The sequence below is a fragment of the Aptenodytes forsteri genome, unplaced genomic scaffold (assembly GCF_000699145.1).
Source record: "Aptenodytes forsteri isolate BGI_AS27 unplaced genomic scaffold, ASM69914v1 Scaffold366, whole genome shotgun sequence".
NCBI classification, from domain to species: domain Eukaryota; kingdom Metazoa; phylum Chordata; class Aves; order Sphenisciformes; family Spheniscidae; genus Aptenodytes; species Aptenodytes forsteri.
In genome coordinates this window covers 1,180,035-1,202,714 of record NW_008794621.1, presented here as the reverse complement: position 1 = coordinate 1,202,714, position 22,680 = coordinate 1,180,035, and the positions used below count along the sequence as shown (strand labels likewise).

Here is a 22,680-nt window from a genome sequence, read left to right as displayed (position 1 = left end):
CAGTTACTGGATCACACTCATGCCAGGTGCAGAAAGAGTCTCTGCCTTTTATAAGTGGAGAAAGAAACAGTACATTTTAGACCATATCCTTAACTGACAAAAATCTATGATCTGTTTTATCAAAGCCAGCTCAAGATCAAATACACACTGATTTCATTCCAACTGCTTGAGGTCAGTTGGAGTTATTCCAGTTTACACCCTATGAGAGTTTGGCACATGCATTTATAAAAGGCAATTAGGCCCTAAAACAAGAGCAGACTGTGTTATATTTGAATTTCCAGCTAAACTGTAAGTAGCAATAAATATAATATACAGCACAATTACGACTTGCGCACTCCCCTCCCCTTTTTTAAAGGAAGGAGAATATCTTTACATTTTGTTCCTTGATCTCTCTGAGCATCAGATTTTTTAATATATCATTTGACCCACGTTTCTTTTTATATTACTATAATGATTACAGTTTCAATTAACATGACAGATTGAAATATAAAAAGATAAGAGTAACATTTAAATTCCTAGTCTAACAAAGTAATTCCTCAAAAACATTTTGAATATATGTTGATATCAGCCATTAATTAACTAATCATTAACACAGTAATTAATCACCCATTACTTCATACATTTCTATTGCATTGGCCTAAGAATAATCACTAATAAATATCAAATTGAACTCTTACCTCGAAATTTGAGTTGAATTTGGCTAAGTGCTTGATGAGTATCCATATTGTCAAAGCTTTTTTGATGTAAGAAGCAAGAACATTTCGTGTTACCTATTTATAGAGGTATATGTAAGCTGAAGAAAATTATGGTCATAGAAATGTATAAATTATATATTGGCTGTATATTTATATAGTTGGACGAAATATATGTGTAGTTGTGTGCTTGTGTATCTTTGATTAAGTTTGACAGGAAACAAAATTGAAGCAAAAGATTCAAGATCAGTAATTCTTCCTTGAACAGAAGCAATTTTTTGTATCCAAGTTGTTTTAGAAAACTATTTGGAAATTTATGTTTTCCTGTTATACTTCACGTTGTTCCTCCACAAACAACCATTTCCTTTATTAGAAATGGAGATAATAGTTTTTAGGATTGGTACTAGTGCTATTGGTACAACTCCTCAGAGAAGAGGTAAATTACTGGTAAATACAATACTGAGGTAGGATGCAAATGAGAGTCCTATTTCTACTTGTGTCAGCACAAATTTTTCCACAGACATCAATGAGACTAAGATTTCACCACGGATCTTGATCAGTTATTCAGAACAATTATGGCAGTTGGAGAGGCGGATCAGGCTTTTAAGAAAGAAGTTTCAAATTACAAAAGAGAATTTCTTATCTGTACCCAAGGTATAAAAGACACAATCCACGATTACGTGAATTTTAATGGAATTTTCTACATGGCATACTAGTGTTTTAGCACCAAATTCAGGAAGGTTAGTACCACATAGCAGCAGAACTGTCCCAACTGTTGGGGTTTTTCACTGTCGCAGGCCCTCTGTACTTTCAATTTCTATTCACAAAAGCAAAGATTTGTTTCACCAGTCTCTAGGTACTTCTATATAATTCCTTTTCAATTTTCTGTCTGGAGAATTTGTTAGTTGTAGTATATAATGTAGCAAATGAGGAATGAACCATCTGTTTTCCAAGAAGACAGGCAAGTAGAAAGCTGACTGAATTGTGACATTATTGATCATAACCTACTCATCTTTAAACATACATATATATATGTATAAAACCAAATTCATGATAGCATTCTCTTAGCATGTGCAGCCTTTGCTCTTATTCCTTAAATAAAATCAGCAAACCAGTTAGTGAACAGAAGTAAAATGCAGAGTCAAAGGGACATCAAGGCAAGACAGTAGTTCACGGAATTATTTTTGTAGAAATCCCTCACTGTCTTTGCACAATTGAAGGATGATTTCAGATTGCACTCACAATTACATTCTGTATAGGATATTGCGGTACATGTGGACTGATTAAATATAATGCAACACAAGTGATGCAATGATATGTAACCTAATCTGTATTAAAGGCACCACTGGCACCAGTCTAGAAACATTGAGTGAGTCTGGTATTGCTATTACAGTTTACTGGCATAATAGTAAGAGTCCTATATATTTATCATAAATTTGAGTGTAATGAAGTTCTACTTAACTGTATCTGTTCTGAAAGAGAATTACAACAGATTTCACAGGGTTTTCAATTCTGAATAGTGGAGCTTGACTCCTTTTACACTGCTTATTCCTGTCATATGTTGAGTCGCACCAAGATCCAGAGTGCCGTCTATTCTCCTACGTTTCAGCACCTTGCAAGATTTGATCAGTAACTTGTTCCAGAAAATGCCATTGTGCTAATCCTGTTAGAACACAGCATGAATATTAATTAGTGTAAATGTATGCTTTTTTCCCAAGAAGACTATTATCTTCCTTTCATGTCCTTCCTATAGGTTTTATACTACTAGATTTTGAAATACACTTGTTCAGCATTTGCTGGACTAGATCTTACTCAAGCAAAGAAGAAAAGCAGCCACTAGCCATATCGTACTGTCACTGTCTGCTGCAGACAATGAGGAGTAGCTGGGTTAGATTTGCCACAGCTTCTTTCTACAGTTAGTGGAGAGGTGCTTTCTTTATTAAATGCCACAGTTTATTAGCTGTAGAGAGAAATCTTTTTAGTGTTTCAAGTTCACCTTCCATCCTAGCAGGTAATGAGGAGACGCTTGGTACCAGGCAAGGCTTGTCCTGATGCAGAAAACATCCACACACAAAGCAGTTTTGAGTTGGTGATGAAAAATTACTGTACTAGAAATGTAAAGGAAATAGTTGACTGTGCTCATTCACAACTTCATGTTTATTTGCTTCTTTCTGAGGAAGGAAGTTTTTTCTTTTCAGACATGAGCAACAATCAAAGGAAAACAAAAAGAAGTTTCTGATCACTTTCAGAGCTTTCTGTGGGTGTCTCATTAGTTGTGCTGTCTTTGGGAATGTTCTCCTGACTTGGTGACCACCATTTCTCAGAACTCTGACACTGCAGGAGAGGTCAGAATACACCAAAGGGGTAAACAGATGGGCAACACTCAAAGGAGAGCCCAGACACACCTCTTCTTAGATCCAACCATAGGCCATGAACCTGACCTGCAGCACTGCAAGCTATTCCAGTGGTGAGCAGAGATTGCCAGCTGGGCTGAACTGCGTTGAAAGATATTTTATAAATTGCTGCCATTTGAAAGGATGGAGGCAACATGCTTTTCTCTCAGCTCATTTATTTTACATCTTTTAGAAAGAAACATGCAGTAGTATAAAAGCTTAGCCTATGCTTAAGCCAAAAGTATCCTGGTATCTTGACTCCAACAGTGGCAAGTAGCAGGTACTGAGGGAAGCATGTGTTAACACTTCCCCATAAACTTTTCCAGCCTCCATTAATTTGCAAGATTATATGAAGCAGCATAAGTAAAATCTAGTTCTAAAATAATATAGCTCCAAAAATATGATCCAAAATCAGTAATGCTCTGTATGTTTGATTACTTTTTCATTAAAGAGATGTGATGCATTTGTGCCTGAATGTACTTAATGAGATATTTCTAAAATAATGTCAGAAATGCTGGAAATAAAAGAAATAACTTTTAAAAATTGAAATTCAAAGTTGTTCGAACAATAGAAGCCAGCCGTTTGGTTACGTAAGCACTATAAACAAGCTAGTCCATTCCTGCTCTCAGAAATCATTAACTAAAAGCTGAACTATAGAGACAGATAGTACGTCCATCCTCATCTGTTCAGGGAAAGCGATAGTTATCCATCCAGACTAAAATCACTACCCAAAGTCCATCCAAAGTTCAGTAAAATGCTGGGCAGCTTCCCTCAAATAATTTAGGGTAATGGAAAACAAAATCCCTGAAGTGGAGCAGAGGAAACCCTGATAGATACTTGATGGGTACTACAGTGTCAACAAGGGGATTCATTTTCCCCTATGCCAAGACTGAGAATAGAAACATAGTAATAGCAGGAAAAACCCGCAAGGAAAGCATTAAAAATGGTCAGGAACAAATAAGCCAAACTTAATGGGCTTTGCAGCATGCCTTAAAGAACTGGTGTGCTAACTTTCATCCAAGAATATTGAAAGAATTAGACAGCGATCCCAATGAATCATTTTTGCTGATGTTTACCAAATGCCACAATGCTGGGGAATTCCAAAGGACTGGGAAGATGCTACCGTCAGAGGTGTAAAGAGAAGGTGTGCTCAGGACCCTGTAGTTAGCTTGGGGCAACTAAGTAGCTACAGCTACTCCATGGTCTCATGGAGCGTCTTGGGAATAGATAGGTGGTCTGCCTGAAGTCGGTTCGACAGAAAATCATGAAAAGGGCGTCATGAGAAAGAATTTAATATGGTGACTGAAGGTCAGACAACGTCATTACATAGAAAATAATTGTTGCCAGATGTCTATCTTTTCTGACATTGTCAGTTTGCTTGGTGAGAGAACTACACGGACATACGTGTATTTTGGCATTTGTGATACATTTGATGTAGCCCTCTACTGAAATATGTAGGGCTATACATGATGAGTGTGATCTGCTGCTGCATAAGCAGAGGAGAATCATACAAGATAGTATTAATCACTGTCTGCAAAATTAGTGAGAGCTCTTTCCAAACTGAAAAATATTCAAAGCAGAACTTCAAGAATGACATGAGGTTTGAAAAACTCATAAGGAGTACATGCAGAAGCTGTGTCTACCAAAAAGAAGATTAACATGTGGTTTCATCTGTCTAAAGTGTTTGTACAAGGCATATTTAATAATTGAGAAATTGTAAACTAAAAGGAAAAGAAGCAGAATATAAAGCAAGGGTTGGAATCTGAAACAAAAAAAAAAAGAAAAGAGGAAAAAATTACATCTCACTTTAACAGTGCAAGTAACTATCACTCAGAACAACCCAGGAATGTGGCTCAGCATCCCTCGCTTACAACTGTCGGCTTCAGATATTTCTCTAAAAGGTGTTGGAGCTGGGGCCATGCGGAGGGGTCAGGCTCTTAGGGCGGTATATTGTGGGTGGCCAGGTGATCCAAATGGATCTTAGAGTCAAAATGACAACAGTTTACTCTGAAAAAGTCTTCTCCTGAAGACACACTGACAGAAAACCTGGCCACAAAAGGAAACAGGGAAAAAAGTTACGTGGAAAAGTTTTAGCCGTCAAAGACTAGCTGAAATACAGCCCAATGCATTATAGTCTCACTAAAACCATCCTGAATGTCAGTGAGTAGCATGTACATGTATGGGTGTGTCTCTGTGCTTAGTATTTCTTTCTAAATACATTAGATATGCATTACAGGTACCATAAAAATGTCTTTAAAATGATGACAGTCCATTTTCAAAAAATGCCAAACATTAAGGTTACCACAGAAAGCCATGATGATGCTCTGAAGCTGGGAAAAGTGAGTATTACACATTGAAGCAAAACTTTAAAGCTGTATAGTGTCCCAATTAAATTGCCACAGTCCTGCATTTGGAACAGGGAGGAGCATGCTTGGTAATTGCCAGAGTCCTCCTCCAGGAGCTCTTAAGCAGGTCTGATTTTCTCAACTAGCCCATTTTATGAAGAGTATCCCAGTTCAAACAGGCGGTATGAACATGTAATGTGGTTGGCAGTTTGCACTGCAACAATTATCAAAATTGCTGCACACAGCCACTCTTAAGAAGGGATGGTGGCCTGACAGAGCACCAGCTTGAGTCTTTAGACATGTGGGTTTAGTTCTCTGCTCTTTATCAAGCTTTCCATATGACACTCAAAGCGGTAGCTTATAGCTGTAAGTGAAAACCTCAATACCTGTACCTACTTTTTTTCCATAAAGTTTTGCAGACTCCTCACTTTCTGGTTCATACCAGGCTCATGACCAGACTCATGTCCAGTCATGTCATTAAAATAACAGAGCAAAAGGGTGCTGTGAGGGTGAAACAGTCTTTAGTCTTTCAAAAAACTCATATCATAAACTGAGATCAGCATTAGATTGGTCCTGAGCCTCTACTAGTCTGTTATCCACAAATGGCATTTGCTTTCAGGGACCCAGTCTGGTGTGCCTAACCTAGCACGTACCTGCTTGATCCAGCAACAACCCAAAAGTCATTGCCATTTTTGTTCAGAATGAAAGCTGAAGCTGGAGATGCCCCTCACACATTTGAAAAAAAATAGGCTCAGCCTGTGAGTGCCTCATCTTGAAGCAAGAGTGAGCCAGGTTTGGTTCACTCTGCTTGCAGGAATTCAGGTGCACGTGCCCAATTCTCAGATGTCTGAACATCAGGCTCCAGTGTACTCCAAAGTGAGACAAGCTCAGCAGCTCTGTCTGAAGCTGAGCGCCTCTGCAGAGCACAATTAAATTCATTGAACAGAGAGAGGAAGAGCTGCTTGCTCGGAGTTACAGGTCACATCGCTCAGCAGGTGTGTGTGTACAGGGAAGAGCCTTTTCCACAAATTGAAAATGTCTGAAAAGTCTTTGGAGCTGGGATCTAGAATCATGTTTTCTTTCTTTATGGCCCAATTTTTATTTTTATTTTCTGTATGAGAGAGAAGTGTAAAGAGAAGGTGTGCTCAGGACCCTGTAGTTAGCTTGGGGCAACTAAACTCCAAAGAAAGACAACATTCAAGGGCCAGTCAGTGCTGGATCTTTGGGACTGCAGTCATAAGCACCTGACCTTTTCCATGAACAGTATTGGCAACTCTGGTGCCTACTTCAGTGCTGCAGGTTCCTCTCTGGCAGCTTGGTACCTAAGGCTGTTTCTGGATCTAGTCCTGTGGTTTGTCCTAAGGAGCCAGAGGCCAAATCAAATGTCAACTCTGTTATCAGATCAGCTGGTCTATGGTAACTGTCTGCAATTTTGGTGTGCAGTATCTTAGCTGATGGGAAATACCAATTCCACTTGGCTTAACTTGGTCTGCAAATAGAAGAGGGTTACATCATATCAATCCACATTTGTTGCCAGCTAAGGGCAAACACTATGGCTCTACTTACACAGAGTAATTTGACTGGGAACCTGACCCCTACCAAGTCACTTTTCCAGCTAGGGTACAGGTATCATAGCACATTTGTGCTGAACTGAGATGTCAGGAGGCTAAATGCAAGATGCTCTGGAGTTGCACTGGTGGGGAACACAGAAATGCCATTATTTCACATCAAATACATGATCTCTTTCCTAGGCACAAACCTTACAGAATGCATTCTTTTTTTGTCAGAGTAACACGCTTTACAGTATTTGCTATAATTACCTAGGTCTGTAAAAAACTTGCAGGTGTTCTGAGAAGGAAGATGCAATAGAAGTAGGGAAAAAAAGCCCTACAAATTTTAGCAAATACAGTTTATGCCAACCTATTACACATCTGCTCACAGGGAAAACTATGATTCCACCAGTACAGCAGTTTTATGTGTAGTTACTTTAAAATGAACTGTGGTCATTACTGTGTGGATATGTTTTGATATTAGTGCAAATGAGTTAAATGTGCACAGACATCGTACATGCACAATTCCAAAAGTGCATGCCTGTAAATCCAATTATTCTAATTGTTGTCAGTATATCTGTATTTTAGTTGCTGAGATTGCTCTAATCCTTAAAAAGAATAATATGAAGAATTAGATGTGCATTCTAAACCATAAGCTCGGTTTGCAATGAAATTGCATTTTTGTCTCTGCAGTCCAGCTGTCAGTAAATCAACTGTACAGTTAAGGGCTTCTCTTTTTTTTTCCTTTAAAAGTGTCTTAATAACAAAACAAGGCTCTTAAACTACTGCCTCTGGCATCACTCGCTCAAACATAGCTGTATTGCACTTTTTAACAACCAAATTAATTCCACATGAAGAGAAAAAGTATTCACTCTCTTTCTTTTCCTTTTTCAAACTTTGCAGACGTCTTGCAGGAAATGGCTTGACATACATTCCTAAGGGAGCATTTGCTGGCCTTTTCAGTCTTAAAGTGCTGTAAGTAAACTGTGTGTTGTTTGATATATTTCTGATTTCCTGAATGCTCCAGGGAACTAATTAACCAGTGAAGTTTTGATCAAGTAAATTACATATTTTGATCAGCTCATTTTGAACAATTCAACTGAAGATACATATGAACATCATCAATTTTCATATAGAAAATATCCCAAACACAAAGGTTGGAAAACATTAATGGCATTCTCAAAACAACTTGCTCATCAAGTAGATGTCTCTGTACAATATCAAAGGTAAAAATCGGTTCAGTTAATAGTTTCTTTGATTGTCTCAAAAGTTCTGATTTCAAGTCTAAAACTTAGTGGACTTTTAATGATCACACAAAACTGGGGGTAAATTGCCTTTTCCTTTTCTTGAGAGCCAGGGGGAAAAACCATTATTGTAGAACACCATGTAATTTAAAATGCAGTTCGTATTTCATATCTTGTTCTTTGCGATGTAATTAGCATAAGATAGATTATAAAAAATATGAAAAAAACCTGTATTATTTGGAGTAATAAGACATTACATATAGTTACTAAAATTATTAGCAGGCCACATCTCACAATATTTATACTAGAGGGGAACTTTGCCTATGTAAAGTTCACAGAAACTGTAGTATTAGCAAAAACGCCAACCTCCTAGGCAGCGTCAAGCCAAGCCAGATGCTACTGTAAGGGTATACAAAGCTCTACTGAAAAAATATGTAAGTGGGAAAGAAGTATGAAGAGTTTCCCACTCCATCTACTCTTAAGCTGGCCAGCTGTAGCTCTTGTTGGCCTAAGGAGATTTAGGCCTGCCAAAAATTATTTCGTTTACAATGTCCCATCGAATATGCCTCATTTTGAAGGCAGCATGTACTACTTCAGTTTTACCCATATAGAATCTTTTTATATATGTAGGAGTTGGTCCAAACAAGGATATTAGGCTGTATTCAAAGGGAGGAAAAGATTATTTTGGAATGAAAAGTGATTTTTCAATCTTTGCAGGCTAAATGATGTGATATTTCAGAAAAGAAATTTGTCAGGTCATTGCTAGCAACCTTCCATTTGAGACGATTTCATTGGGAAAAATTCAGCAGTTTTTACAGAGATAAAATTTTATTCAAACCAAATCATAAATTCCTCATACAGTTAAAAGTTCTGTTTGCCATAGTAGCGTTTTCCTGAGTAAGGATTTCAAGAGTCAATCCTTCACAGCTTTATTGGAATAAGAAACTGAAGCACTTCGGAAGGAAAACAAAATCAGTACATGAGGATGACCATTGCAGAATCACTGGAGGCAATTAGAAGCTCAAGCCCTGTTGAAAGCAAATTGGATTTATTCTTTTAACTTCCTCAGCTGCTTTGAAAATCCTGCTCAAAGCTGATGTGTAGCTGTTAACAAAGCTAATATGCTACAGGTATTTGCTTTGAAGAGAACTGGCATTTGACAGGGGCAAGGGAATGGAGTATTTGTGTAGCTTTCCTGTGTTTGTAATCTTGAAGTAGAACCAGTACAAAGGAGGTAAGCTTGGAAGAAAATTTAAAATAGAAGGAAATTATCTTTACTGTGTTGATTCTGGTTTTTGTGCTACTCAAAATGTAGGATGCTGCAGAATAACCAACTACGCCAGGTTCCTACTGAAGCACTCCAGAACTTGCGCAGCCTGCAGTCTCTGTAAGTATACTTGATAAATCAACTTGTAACCTTGCATGAACAATAATATATGATTACCTATTAATTATCTGTTAATATCACTTAATAATGTGCTGAATCAACTTTTTCTTTTAACTCTCTTTGAGCTGCTTTTCAAGAGAATTGTACTCTCAATTAAACATCAAAAGTGACTGATTTCATTCCAGTAATTTCATGACACCGGCAGCTTCTTCGCAGCGTTATAAACTGGTTCACTGTCTGAGAAGACACTCCTTGCCCTGCAATGCTTTCTGTCTGTCAAGAAGAATATGGAGCCTTGAGCACTGGTCTTTCCCATGGTTTCTTGTTAAGATTCTTTACAGGGGAAAAGAAAGCATCCCAAATGACTCCCTTGGTTTTTTTCATTTGGTGTAATTTTTTTCTTTTTAAACAGTATGGAAAACACTATTAACTCATGAAACAAAGTGTACTAGAGGATGCTTAATTATATTCTGTGCTTCAGGCAGGTCTCCGTATTTATAGTTCTTGACTGTGCTGTGCTGACTCAGTCCACAAGCTTCAGTTTTAACAGAACTCCTGCCAGAACTGCTAGACCAGGAGTGAGGATTGGCTGCTTCGTGGTATGAATGAAATTATTTTGCTGTGCTTCTGCTCCATAACATAAGGATGGTTGTACCAGGTCGTGCTAAAAGCTGACCTAGCCCAGTATCCAGTCTTCAACAGCAGATGCCAAAGGAAAACTAGAAGGTCAGGCAAAGAATAAAACAATACTCCTTTGGTAAACTGTCCCAGCTGCCGGAGGTTTGCACTCAGGGACTCACTGAGCCTGTTGTGGCTTCTTTGAATTTAATAGCTCTTAAAGAATTTTCTTCTATGAGTTTGTACGATTGCTTTTTGGGCCAATGTAACACTCATGATTTTTTGTGGCAGCATACCTGCTGATTGGCTAGCCCTGTGTAGCATGGTGAAGTACCTCCTGTTATTTACTTGGAACTTCCCACCACGTTTGATGTCCCCTAAGTGCAGCATCAGGAGAAAGTGGAAACAGCAGTTCCTTATTGATGTACGCCAGATTCTATAGACCTCTGTTGTATCTCCACTAGTCACGTTTTTCAGACGTAGGCTGTTAAGACCGTTTCTCATGTGGGAGCTATTCCCTTCCTCTGGTCATCCTTGTCACTCCTACAGAACTTTTTTTCAGTTCTTACGTATTTGATTTGAGATGAGTCACGGAGGGTTCAGACCTGCACAAGATGTTTAAAGTGTGTGCACACCATGGATTTATAGAAGGGAATTATGGATGCTTTTTTTGTTCGCTTTCCTACTAACTCCCCAAACTTTGTTTTGCTTAATTTTTTTAACCTTTACTGAACACTGAGCTGTTATTTTCATACTTATTACAACTGCGGGACCTCTTTCTAGCATGTTAGTAGCTACTCAAGAGTTTGTCATGTAAACTTTGAGTTGCCTTTTCCGTAAGTGCCTCACTTGACACTTCTCTATGCCGAAATTCATCTGCCATGTTCTTGTGCAGTCAATTGAGTATCATGAGTTCCTTCTGCTGCACTTGCAGTTCACATTTTGCAACCACAAGGCCACTCTTGCTGTCTCAACACAGGACGCAGTAAATAGAGTATGTTTCTGAATTATCTGCAGAATTCCATTGTCACCTGGTACCAAAAAAATGACTACATTTTCTAAAGTATCTACTGATTTTGATTGTGCAGCATAAAATATCTAGATGATTGAAGAACATTCAAAATCAGTAGATACTTTAGAAAATGTTACTACAGTGCGCACTGATCACCAACATCACTGGTAAAAGTCTAACGATGACAAGGATAGAGCGAACATCTGTACCAAGCTGTCCAGTCTGGTTAGAGTTAAGTTGTATTGGTTGAGAAATGTACTGTGTTGAACATGCTCTTCCTTTTTTGTGTATAAAGAAGTTCCATCAGAAGGTTAACATCTTTTGCATACATTCAATTCAGCCAAAATCTGAAGAACAGAATAAATGAAATGAACTGATTTTCAGCAAAATTATGTAATCTGTGTATAACTTACCACTATGCAGACACACGTGATACTGTATTAGCTCCCAGGTTCTTATGTCCGTCTTGGACAACATTTACCTCCTTAATACACACAGCATTTGTTAAGGTTTCTAAAGGTGAAACAGCCCTAAGAATTAATTATCTTATAATTGTTATTTGGTCAGTGCCTTTTTTCTTTATTGACCAGACACAGACTGAAATATCTCAGCCATATACTTTTGAGGTTACAGTTCTTTCCTTTGATCTTTGAAAAAGTCATGAGAAAATGCTGGTCTAGTGACTGTATTAGATTTTCTTTCTGCTAAACAAACAAAAAAAATCTTGCTGAGATCACATCACTCTTTACACATTCTGGACCAAAACACGATAAGCCAAGCAAACAAGAGTTCCTTTGTTGCTCTGAAAGAGACTGTTGAATTTTCAGCACAGTTTCTAAACAAAATGACAGTCTCACTCAGGCTTTGTTGCAAATATTTTTTTCCCTGGGTGAAGACGTTGAAGAAGTAAACCAAACATAGTTTGTGCAGTCTATATAAAGGACTGATATTTTGTGACAGAATTAAAACAGAGGGAAAATAGGAGTGGTTAGTGGAAACCTTTAGACAGCTGTGTAGCAGACCCAAGATGGAATGATACGGGTTCGTACAGAAAAGCTACTATCACCTGAAAGACGATCACCAGCAAGAGACCACTCTGAGGAGAAGAAAACTATTATTCTTTTGTTTGCTTAAACGGGTTTGTGCCTGTCAGATAAAGGTGTGCACAGATTCAATTTCTTTCATACAGTCTAGGAATTTTCTGTTCACAAGGTGGTTCTTGCATTGGTTTCTGATTTACTATAGGAATTATTTCTTGAAACCTTTGAGATAGCAGGAGTCTTTTCAAGAGTGTAATTAAGAGGTTAAAAGCCTTCACAAAGGCAATTCCTGTAAGATAGCAACTTCTTGTATTTATTATGTTTAACTGTGCAGGTGGCATGATTTCTGGAAGCCTCATTAACCCTTTGCTTTAGGTTAGTATAGATGCGAAAAGCTGAAAACAGGTGACAGGACTCAAATCCCTGCCTTTTGTGGTTTTACTCAAGAAAGGCAGTCATGTAGAGGGGCAAGCCATACTAACTGCCTTGCTACCTTAATCAATGTGAAGAGGATTATGTTAAAATCATTTTTATATGAGTATACATATATAATTGTATGTGTGTACATGCACAATATATGGGCATATATATATGCACACACAAGTTTTCCATGTTCAGTCGTAATGCAAATTCATCACAAATTTTTGCACAAAAAAGTATTTCTGGGTGATATGTTCTCCTTATTACCTAGTGCCAGGCTCAAAAATGACAGCAGAGGTATCAATATTGATAGATACATTAACTGATGTTAAATGGCCTGTGGCACACAGAACAAGAACTGATGTATTGTAGGAACGAGCAACAATTTCTTCCACTTTCTTGTCTAAGTTGTAAGATTGCTGGCATGCGGAATGGCGTGACAAGTTTGAGTGATAAATATTCATAAATTTCTTAAGGCTTGATGTAGCTCTAGAATAGGTCAGTCTTCTTCAAACAGCGGACATTATGCAATAAATACTATAAAATGAGAAATGGGCAAAAAAGGAAGATTTGTGAATTTCATCTTCAACAGCAAAAATCTATGAGAAAACCTTTACACTGTTGCCTCAAAACAAACAAACAACAATAGGGTTTTCTTTGTCACTGAAGCAAAAAATAAGATTAAACAATATTAAAATCTTCTCCAATTCTATAAAAGACTTTGTAGTTCAATAGTCAACAACAGTGACGTGCTACTTTGATTAATAAATGAGTTCAGCTACCAGAGCTTGGGCAATGATTGTGTAGGACTCCAGTTCCCTTTGTGGCAGGAGGATTTAAGGAAGTAACCAGAACATGTTGATTTTGAGATGTGTTTTTGATCTCCAAGTTCAGTAGAAGGATATCTTCAACTTATTATATGGGCTATAATTTTCCTCTGAAATCTAGTGTGAATACAAATTATCTGGATTACTAGTCCTAACAATTCAAATTGCATTTATTTCTGTTAAGCCAAAAAGAGGAAAATATGTTCGCAGGTACCATGATTGAAAGGGACGAACACACAGTCACTGACGTGTCACAACTTAGATCTTGGCAGCAGGGTTTGAAGTGTCACTTGAATGCTGTCTTCTCTGTTACTCGCCTTGAGCAAATGTATTTCTTTAGAACCGACTACAAGCAAATGGTCTCTGGATTTTGTGTTTCCCACAGCATCAATATCTCCATTCTGCTTTTAAATCAAGAAGCCTTTTAGTGATTTTGAATACACCTGTATAGTCCAAAAGCTTTTTACATATGTATATTGATTTGTTTTTCAAATATCGTTATTAATTAACAGCTTGTTTTCTGTCCAACCTTTTTCATTTAATGTATGTATTTGTTTACATAGGTATCTTTTTTTTCTCTAGTGTAATTGGATTGTCATCCTTTATGTATCAGAATTGGCATATAATTTAAGTATTTTTGAAGAAGGGACTGATAAAGCAGGCAATGACATATCAATAATTTTTTTTTTCCCTGAACATGTTAACACAAATTTTATATTACCAGCAACCAATAAGTTGCAGATCTCCCTTTGTGAATGTGGCTAAATAAAGGAGGAAAGCGTAACTGGCATTGCTGATGGAAAGGCAAAGCTTCTGCTATTCTTCTATTGGGACTATTGTAATACAACCCTTTGCAGTGAATATTACAGATGAAACTTCACTCCCTGTTTATTTTCTTGTTTAGACATCATTGTTAATGAGCAGCTTTTACTGCTGCTTTGTCAGACACAGAAATAGTCAAGATCAAGAACAGACTGGGTGCTATCTCACTGTCCACACCAAACCAGTCATGAAGGACATTTAAAAGCAAGCATTATTTACTGTATCACCTGCTTTCATTCCTGTAAAATTTAAGAGGGCTTTTACTTTAATAGTAGAAAATAGGGCAGAATGCAACATAGCCCGTCTTCCAAAGCGCTGGAAACAGTTGATAGAGGGAAAAATAAACCATCTTTTCTCCCTTGACAACCTGCAAAGTTGGAATTTAGTGAAGCAAATTAATTTGACTTTGCAAGTAACAAGATAAGAAAATAGTATCAATGAAATTTGTTTTAAATTTCCTAACACAATTTGTAAATTGCTTAAATTTTATTTTTAAGATACTTCAGTATTTGTGGACCACCTGATGGTGACACCGAGTTTTACATAAAAGATTATCTGCAAATCATCTCAGATGTTCTTAATAATTGCCTGGCTGGAACAGGTCAGCAAATGGATTTTTCATCTTCTCCCTACTCCTCAAAATATTTGACATTTCAAGAGAAGTTTCCATTCTTAATCCGAACGAAGAGTTGAAGACTTTAAGGGCAGAGAGTTCTGAAATGCTTCCAGTTCAGGCTTGAAATTAAACAGCCTTTTTTTTTTTCAGAAATGTTAACTTTAAATGATTTTTTTCCATTTTGATGCTTGTGTTACTAATACTGATTTTTAGTTAAAAGACTAAACAACTTTGATGAAATCACATTCTCCCAAGAGAACTGTTTTCATGAAAAGACAGGAACTTTAGTTGTGGTTTTCCATGTCACACCCCATGATAATGAAGCCTACAGAAGGCATTATCCTTCTTAGGAAACCCAGTACCTCAACAGGTACCCACAAACTCCCTGAGGAGGAATTTCCCACAGTTTAAATCAAGGTTGTGTGTACCCATGCAGGTGTCTGTACACATATGCGAAGATGTCTCAAAACTCACCATTGCAATCTCCTCATTTTATTGCACGTCTTAACCATCTGAGCTACTAGAGCCCTGGGGCGCACTTGATAACAGAAGAGTGACTGAAACATGGAGCACTAGTACAATATCAGACCACCCCTCTCAGTCACAGACACTTTTCTAGCTTGATAAACAGCTGGGAGGAAGATGGAGGTGCAAGGTTCCCTAAAATGCATGTGCTACTATTTTATTTGGGTGCAGTCCCTAACTCAACCAGCTGTAGGGCCAGTTGCTTTCAAAGTGAGGTGCAAATAGGCTGAACTAGATCAGCAATTCCAGGCCACTGGGTGATGTTTTCTTTCCTCCAGTAGAAGCTACTAGGCGTCTGACTCTTTTCTTTCTTCTGAGCAATCCCAAAAGAGGGGTTTTTTAATCATATTGGTAAGGGACAGACAAATTTCTCGACGTCAGAACTGCTAGCCAAAAATCATCCTGCATGGCTGAAGCCCACCGGGACATGCACCATATGTGGGAGGAAGACAAGAAGCCACTGTTGGAGTGGTTAGCAGTGTGGGGGCTTACACTGGATTTCCCAGGAGATCCTCCTGGGCACCATACAGCCACAGACTGTTGCTACAGCCAACCTAGCAAAGCAAACAGTGCTTCAGAGCGCTCCCAGGCACCAGCCATGACCGTCTGTCCTGCTGCACTGTTAACAGGGTCCTTGGCACACTTTTGACCCGTGCCAACTAACATTTGCCTGAACTGTTCCCTGGGGCCATCTGGCAGTTTGCACGCCCCTGGGACCCTCCCCAGTAGGCGCTGTGCATACAGCCACCTCGTTTTGGAGGCTAGGAGAGGTCACTAGCGTAGCGCGGGCCACTCCGAGCCAGTTGGCTGCAGGACCTGGGAGCATTCCCAACCACACCAAATGTGCTGGTCTAGCTGTGGACTCCTGATCTGAGTCTGCAGCCACATTCCTAGGATAACCGAACAGCTCCTGCTGGCTGCTACTTCTTCCCACCTGTGGGGATTGAGGGTACCTGGTATCAGAGCCAATCTTTGTACAAAAACAGCATTGCAACTGGCTGTTTGTGCTTTATGCAATGGGCTAGCATCCTGGCCCACCATCTTGAATGCAGGTTTACCAAAACACCTGAGTAGCATGTTTGGCTATGAAGAGAAACACTAGGGATTGAAACTCCCAGAGCTGCAGAGACCTCCCCATGTAAAACTGAGCAGTGGGACAGAAACAAATGCTCCTAAACTGTGACTTGTGACTTTTCTTTTTTGGTCTTGCTGTTGCCACACAGGGTTCTCTGTATCAGTCCTGTAGAAGCCCATACAAGGGCAGAGCTGAAAGTGAGCTGTGGGAACTGCCATGCTGGTGCGTTGTAATTAAGCTTTTACAATAGTCCTAGCATTTTCCCCTGTGGACTGAAGGGGATATCCTGCATAAAGGGCCATGTTTGAAAAACATGGCTCACAATAGCCAGCTATATTTTCATTGCATCCACTTTTCAGAGCCACTTTTGATGTCACTTGACATTACTTAAATGAGGCCTTAGCCCAACTCCTGTGAACAAATCCTTGAGAGGGTCCATGTCACCACGTGCTAGCAAAGATGGTGGGGCTGCAGGTGACCCCCTCCTGCCCATTATACCCTCCCCAGACAGGCCCTGTCCCCAGCCTCTGTCTGTCATTGCTCCGCACCTTGTGGAGAGGCTTGTCTACGGCTCCCTGCATACCAGAGCCAGGTCAGGAGATGAGCAAGGTGGTAGGAAAGGGAGGAGCACACCCCTTCTTTAATCTGCCATGTGCTCTCACTTCTCTGCCTCCCCTGCCTGTTACATATAGTCCCATTTTTCATCTCCTATTTCAAACTTAAATGTCAGAAGAAATATTTTGTCCTTGACTTCTTTATCTGCCTTCGTGGCTTTGCTCTTCTCCGGTCCCTTTGTTGTATTCAGGCCCTCATCCATTGCAAGAGGAGGCAATCCATGTAATAGCTATTTATTCAGAGGGGAGAATGACCTGGGAGAAATCTCCTTCCTGATCCCATAGCTAGCATTTGATTTAACCCTGAATGAATGAGCAAGACGCCCACAAGACATTAAGGAATTTCTTGATCACAAGGTGCATCTAGGTTGTAGCTGAGCTTGCTCTTGAGAGAAGACTCAGAAAGAGGAAAAAATATATATTCCCGTAGAAACCTACCAGTGGCGTAAAACTAAGTATCCAGTCATACTGAACTGATGAAAAAAATGCAAATCGAATATTTTTCAGAGATTTACCTTCACTGTTCCAGAGTACCAATAAATGAGTTCTGTTTACAATTCTATATGAATAATATCTTTTCATAATTTATGCACGTGGTTGTAGCATTCACAGTATGTCACAGGAAACACCAGTGGGATACAGTCCACATAGCTCAAGCATTTAATTTGAAAGGTTTGGACTTTTTAAGTGAGCTCAAGGTGAATTTCATACTGGCTGCTTTATTTACATGCTGCATATCAGAAGAGATCAAGCATTCCTGCTTCCCTAAATTGGCTCTCTCTGGAATATAATAGCAGCTTTCAAACTCACCACGTTATCTATATATTTTCAGTTATAAATAGGGTCATGTTTGTGAGTTAATGGGTTTAGTTCTGGAAGTGCCAAAACTTTGATCAACACGTGTAAAACAATTGGCTGAAAACAGTGATTTTGATCAATGAGTTATACATCAGTGTGCATTACCTACAGTAAGACAGGAAACATAACCACTGCTGAAACCTTTTAATAGCTGCAAGAGGGAAAATGGTACTTGGAAATTTTAAAAAGATTAGATAACAAGAGCACTTGAGGCAGTACTTCTTACGAGCACTTGCAGGATACATAATCCAGTTATAGGACCTGCAGCACAAATCATCGTAGCTTCTTGATTTCTTCCAAAGTTTATTTAAACAATAATCCGACTACCTAGAATCACATTTATATTACAGCAGCCCTGTTTTTCTTTCTATGTTGTGTATTTTGTTTACATAGCCAGTGGCGGGTTTATATTTGGAAACTTCAGCTATAAACAAAATCAGTTCCTTGATTTGCTACCGAATATTGGTAAGGTAAAAATCCTGGTCTCACTGACGACAGCAGAAGGATTGCCATTTCAGCCACAGGGTCACGTATAAGCAACTGACTGTTGGCTTTGCCACGCAGCCAGGCATCCTGTGAGTAACTCCTGTGGAGTCCATGGGGATGTCAGAGCTGCGCAGGCAAGCTTCATATTGAACAAGATGTTAACTGTAATACAGTAACACATTTAGGTTGAATAAAGCCTCCATTCTTTAATCAGTGTAACTGTCAAACTAAGGCAACTGTAACTTCTTACTTTACATACCAGCATCACCCAGGGAAGAAATTTATTTCTGACTGAACACAAAGAAACCTCATCTACTCGTTCAAATTATACCTTATTTGAAAACACAGGCATAGCATGGTTGTTGCCTGGGGAATGGGGGAGGTACGGCATGAGTGTTTCTAAACATTTCCAGCCTCACCCATTTGTTGACAGACCCTTGAGTTATTTTGGAAGTTCTGTCTCTGCTGCCTGCCATGTCAGTTATTATATTGAAAATTTAATTGTACAAGGGCTTTGACACTGAACTTTATAAATTTGTTCCAACTGACCTTGTCTCAGTTATTTGTCAGCCTGGCACGGAGCCTTAGCAGTCATTATTTGTTCTCATGCAGTAGGTAGGAACAGCATGGAGCAGGAGATAGAATGGACCTGACATTTTACATGACTGTAAATGAAGAAGCAGCTTTAAATAAAGAGATTAGTGTGGCCGCCACAAAGAGTATTGCATTTCTCTGAAACAGACCGAATTTAGGTTGTACAGAATTACTTCTTTGTACCCTGGGTGTGTCTGTTTGTTCTGTAATGTTTTCAAACATCTATTTAAATTTATTTCTGTTTCACCATTCACTTAATTACTCCTCTGTACAGACATCTTCAAGAAGAGTTTTAGAGCATGGCTTTCATGTTCCGAACAAGGTACAAGTCACTATAACACATTAGAAGCAGAAAAAGTGTATTGGAGTACAGATCACTGTCTGGATGTTTCACGAAGTTTCAGAAATCTGAAGGACACTTTTAAATATTTCCCTGAAAGCATCACAGTGGGAAAGCAAAACAGAGCAAAAGCAAAAGCCAATGAATACATGACATAATATTTCTAGCGCCACATTTGCAAAAGGTTCAGTAGATTTAGTCCTTACTTACACAAGTGTGAGAGCACGATACCACCTGCAGACTCTGAAGAGGTACGATGTGCAGTTGAGCTCCCTCTGTTGGCTTTGCGGCAACTGAAGTGTATTTAATAACTTCTTTTGCAAAATAAACACATCGCATTCACAACACTAATCTCTATTTAAAAAACATTTTGCTCCACTACTAAAAAATGTGAACTTCAGTGCTCATTAGAATCATTGGAATAAACAATATGTAAGAAAAGGTAGAACGGGAACAGAGACTCGGAAGTGAGTTTTATTTTTGGCTCTTAGAATGGGTGTCTAGCATATGGAAACCCAAATCAGCTTGCAGCTCAGTGATTTATAGGTTCTGAAGAGAATCTCTGGCTGAGTTTCTTACACTTTTTGATTCCATACTTTCAAATAATTGGGAAAAGAAACAATTCATACCCGCTCTGTAGAGGTTCTGCTCAAAAATGATCAGTGTGTGCTCTCAGTGAGTTGATGGCTCCAAAGGAGAGCTGTCTACGGAGAGCCAGCTGACAAGGAGACTTGTAAACACGATGTGAGGTCGCAGGGGTGAGGTTGCAAACAAGATGGAAATGTAGAACCTCCGGGAAATGAAAAATGGATGTGGCAATCCACGTCCATCCTTTGGGGTTGTGTTCTTGGTGATAACTTCTGATATCCATTGTGTAAGTCCACTGTTCTTTTCTCAGAGTCAATTTTCTCTATTTCTTTTTCTCCTAGACGGCTGGATGCCAACCACATCAACTATGTGCCCCCCAACTGCTTCAATGGCTTGGTCTCCCTTAGACACCTGTGGCTAGACGATAATTCTTTGACAGAAATTCCCGTCCAGGCTTTTAGAAGTTTACCAGCACTTCAGGCAATGACATTGGCACTGAATAAAATTAATTACATACCAGACTATGCTTTTGGAAACCTCTCTAGTTTGGTAGTTCTGTAAGTTTATTGATTGTTTTTTAGCCACAATCTCTGCTTCTTTGCAGGACTTTGACCGTTTTGTGATAAATTACTTGAAGATGCAATGTTTAATTTAGACGTTGCCTGGACAACCTTTAATAATTAAATATTCCCCTAGTCCCTCCCCAGTTGGCAAATGATAGGTAAAGAGGTATATACATGGGTTAATTACACATCTGTTTTGTCTTACATTCTTAGTATTAAATTGATATCTTGGGGCTATAAATCTGCAGTTTCCTTTCTACATTTGCACTAGGCTTAGTGATATTCCTTTACCAAGAGGTTAATTCCATTTGTAGAAAATGTTCTTTCTGAAAAATAATTTTTCTGGATTGTATATGTACTACAAAACAAAATTTTAAAAAATTATCTTGGATAAACAGATTTTTTTACATCTTCCTACAGTTAAACTAGCATTTGCTAGATCACTTGTTTTGATCTAGCTTAAAAGTTTCCATCTCCAGTAAAGAACTATGTAAGGGAATTTAAAAAATCACCCTATCTGGTCAGCAAAACAAACAGGAAGAGATGAATTGTGTGCCCTCTAAGACTCTAAGGCAGTGTGTACTGAATGAGTGAAGATTAGAAAAAGGAAATGAACTGAAAGCTTTCTGGGTGACTTGGAAAGAATGCCATCCAGTAGAAAAAGTATGCATTTCCCTTCATAGAAAGTATACGTAGTTTTGTATTATCTTATTTTTGCATACCAGTTCAACTAAATGAAGCGTGCGTAGCTCGCACCAGAATCTGGAAGGAATACTATGGAGCATGGTTTCAGCTTTTTGTCTTCTGGGAATGTACCAAGTGGAAAAAATTCTAGACTGGCTGGAGAAACTGAGGCGGAGAACTGAGGTGGAGAAGTTATTTCAGGATACTTTGGAAAATGTTAGCATTATTAAAGAGAGAATAATATATTCAAGCTTTACAAGCTGTCTGAAACCATAGTCTGTAAGACACTTAGCATGCTATTTTAGCATATTCTAGCCCCAATGTAAGCATTGAACCTGGCATATGCCAGGGTTCTCTATTGACAGTTATAATCACCATCTCTGCCTGGTGCTTAATATATTCATATAAGCATACAGGGCACCAAAAATGGAGGGTGACGGCTGCCTTGTGCCGCAAAATCTTTGCCTTCTGTTTACATTAAGTATCAGTCCCATTCAAGTTAAAGAGTGGATGGACTTGTCATTTGACTGAACTTCTAGACTCATCTTAGTTAATGCTAAAGACAAAAGATTGTCTTGAATGTCATTCTCTAGATCCCTACCAGAAATACAGTGATAAGAGGACAGTTAAGAAATGCAGGAGAAGATTATTTCTTTTCATGCCCTGATTGCTTCTGCTCAGTTAGGTTTCCTTATTTTAGATAATGCCTTCCTTATTTCTAATCTTCTGGGCTTCATATTGATAAATAACGGAATCATTCCTCATGATCTACAACATCTGATATTTTTGCCTCATCAAAATCTTTGTGTGTGGTTCTGCTTTCTTTTGTTTGCTACTCTATTCAGTCTGGCAAATTTTCAACTCAGTGCAAAAATGCATGGTCAATTGGAGCAGGTTTGAAGCTCTATCATTAAAGATCAAACATAATTGGAATTTGGAGATGCGCTCTTCATGCTAACTAAAGCATTAAAGGTCAGCCTAATCATTAAAAAAAAAAAAAGTTGATGAGGTTTCTTCCTAGGAAAGGAAAAACCCACAGAACATTTGCATTTTGCCATCAGAATCCCTGCCTTTTATGGGCAGGTAGACTCAATTTCTGTAGGTTCTGCAGAACATTCAGAGAGCCTCTGATCCTTAACGTTATTTTCAGAGCAGAATGAAGCATTGAAGGGGAAGTGCCTTGCAGCCCCTCATTCACAGCCCTTCTTTTCTTTTAAAGTGCTACTCCCATAGTTTCTCTCCACTATAAGGGTAGAGTGTCAAGAATAAAATAAAAGGAAAAATCTGGGAAAAAAGCATCCTTTTTAAAAAACAACCTGAAGTGGCTCCAAGTTGTATCTGCTCACATTAATGAGCTTCACACAGAGTGGGTTTTTTCCACGTTGGT

The 22,680-nt window shown here is 38.7% G+C and overlaps 1 protein-coding gene across 1 annotated transcript in view; it reads left to right on the top strand.

Moving 5' to 3' along the window:
• The window catches only part of LGR5 (leucine rich repeat containing G protein-coupled receptor 5), a 179,626-nt gene that overhangs the window by 134,419 nt on the left and 22,527 nt on the right, over positions 1-22,680 (top strand). The window contains exons 3-5 of the mRNA XM_009273211.2: positions 7,884-7,955; positions 9,540-9,611; positions 20,388-20,603. Coding sequence (XP_009271486.2) covers positions 7,884-7,955; positions 9,540-9,611; positions 20,388-20,603 — 360 coding nt within the window. The remainder of the gene's footprint in view (positions 1-7,883; positions 7,956-9,539; positions 9,612-20,387; positions 20,604-22,680) is intronic.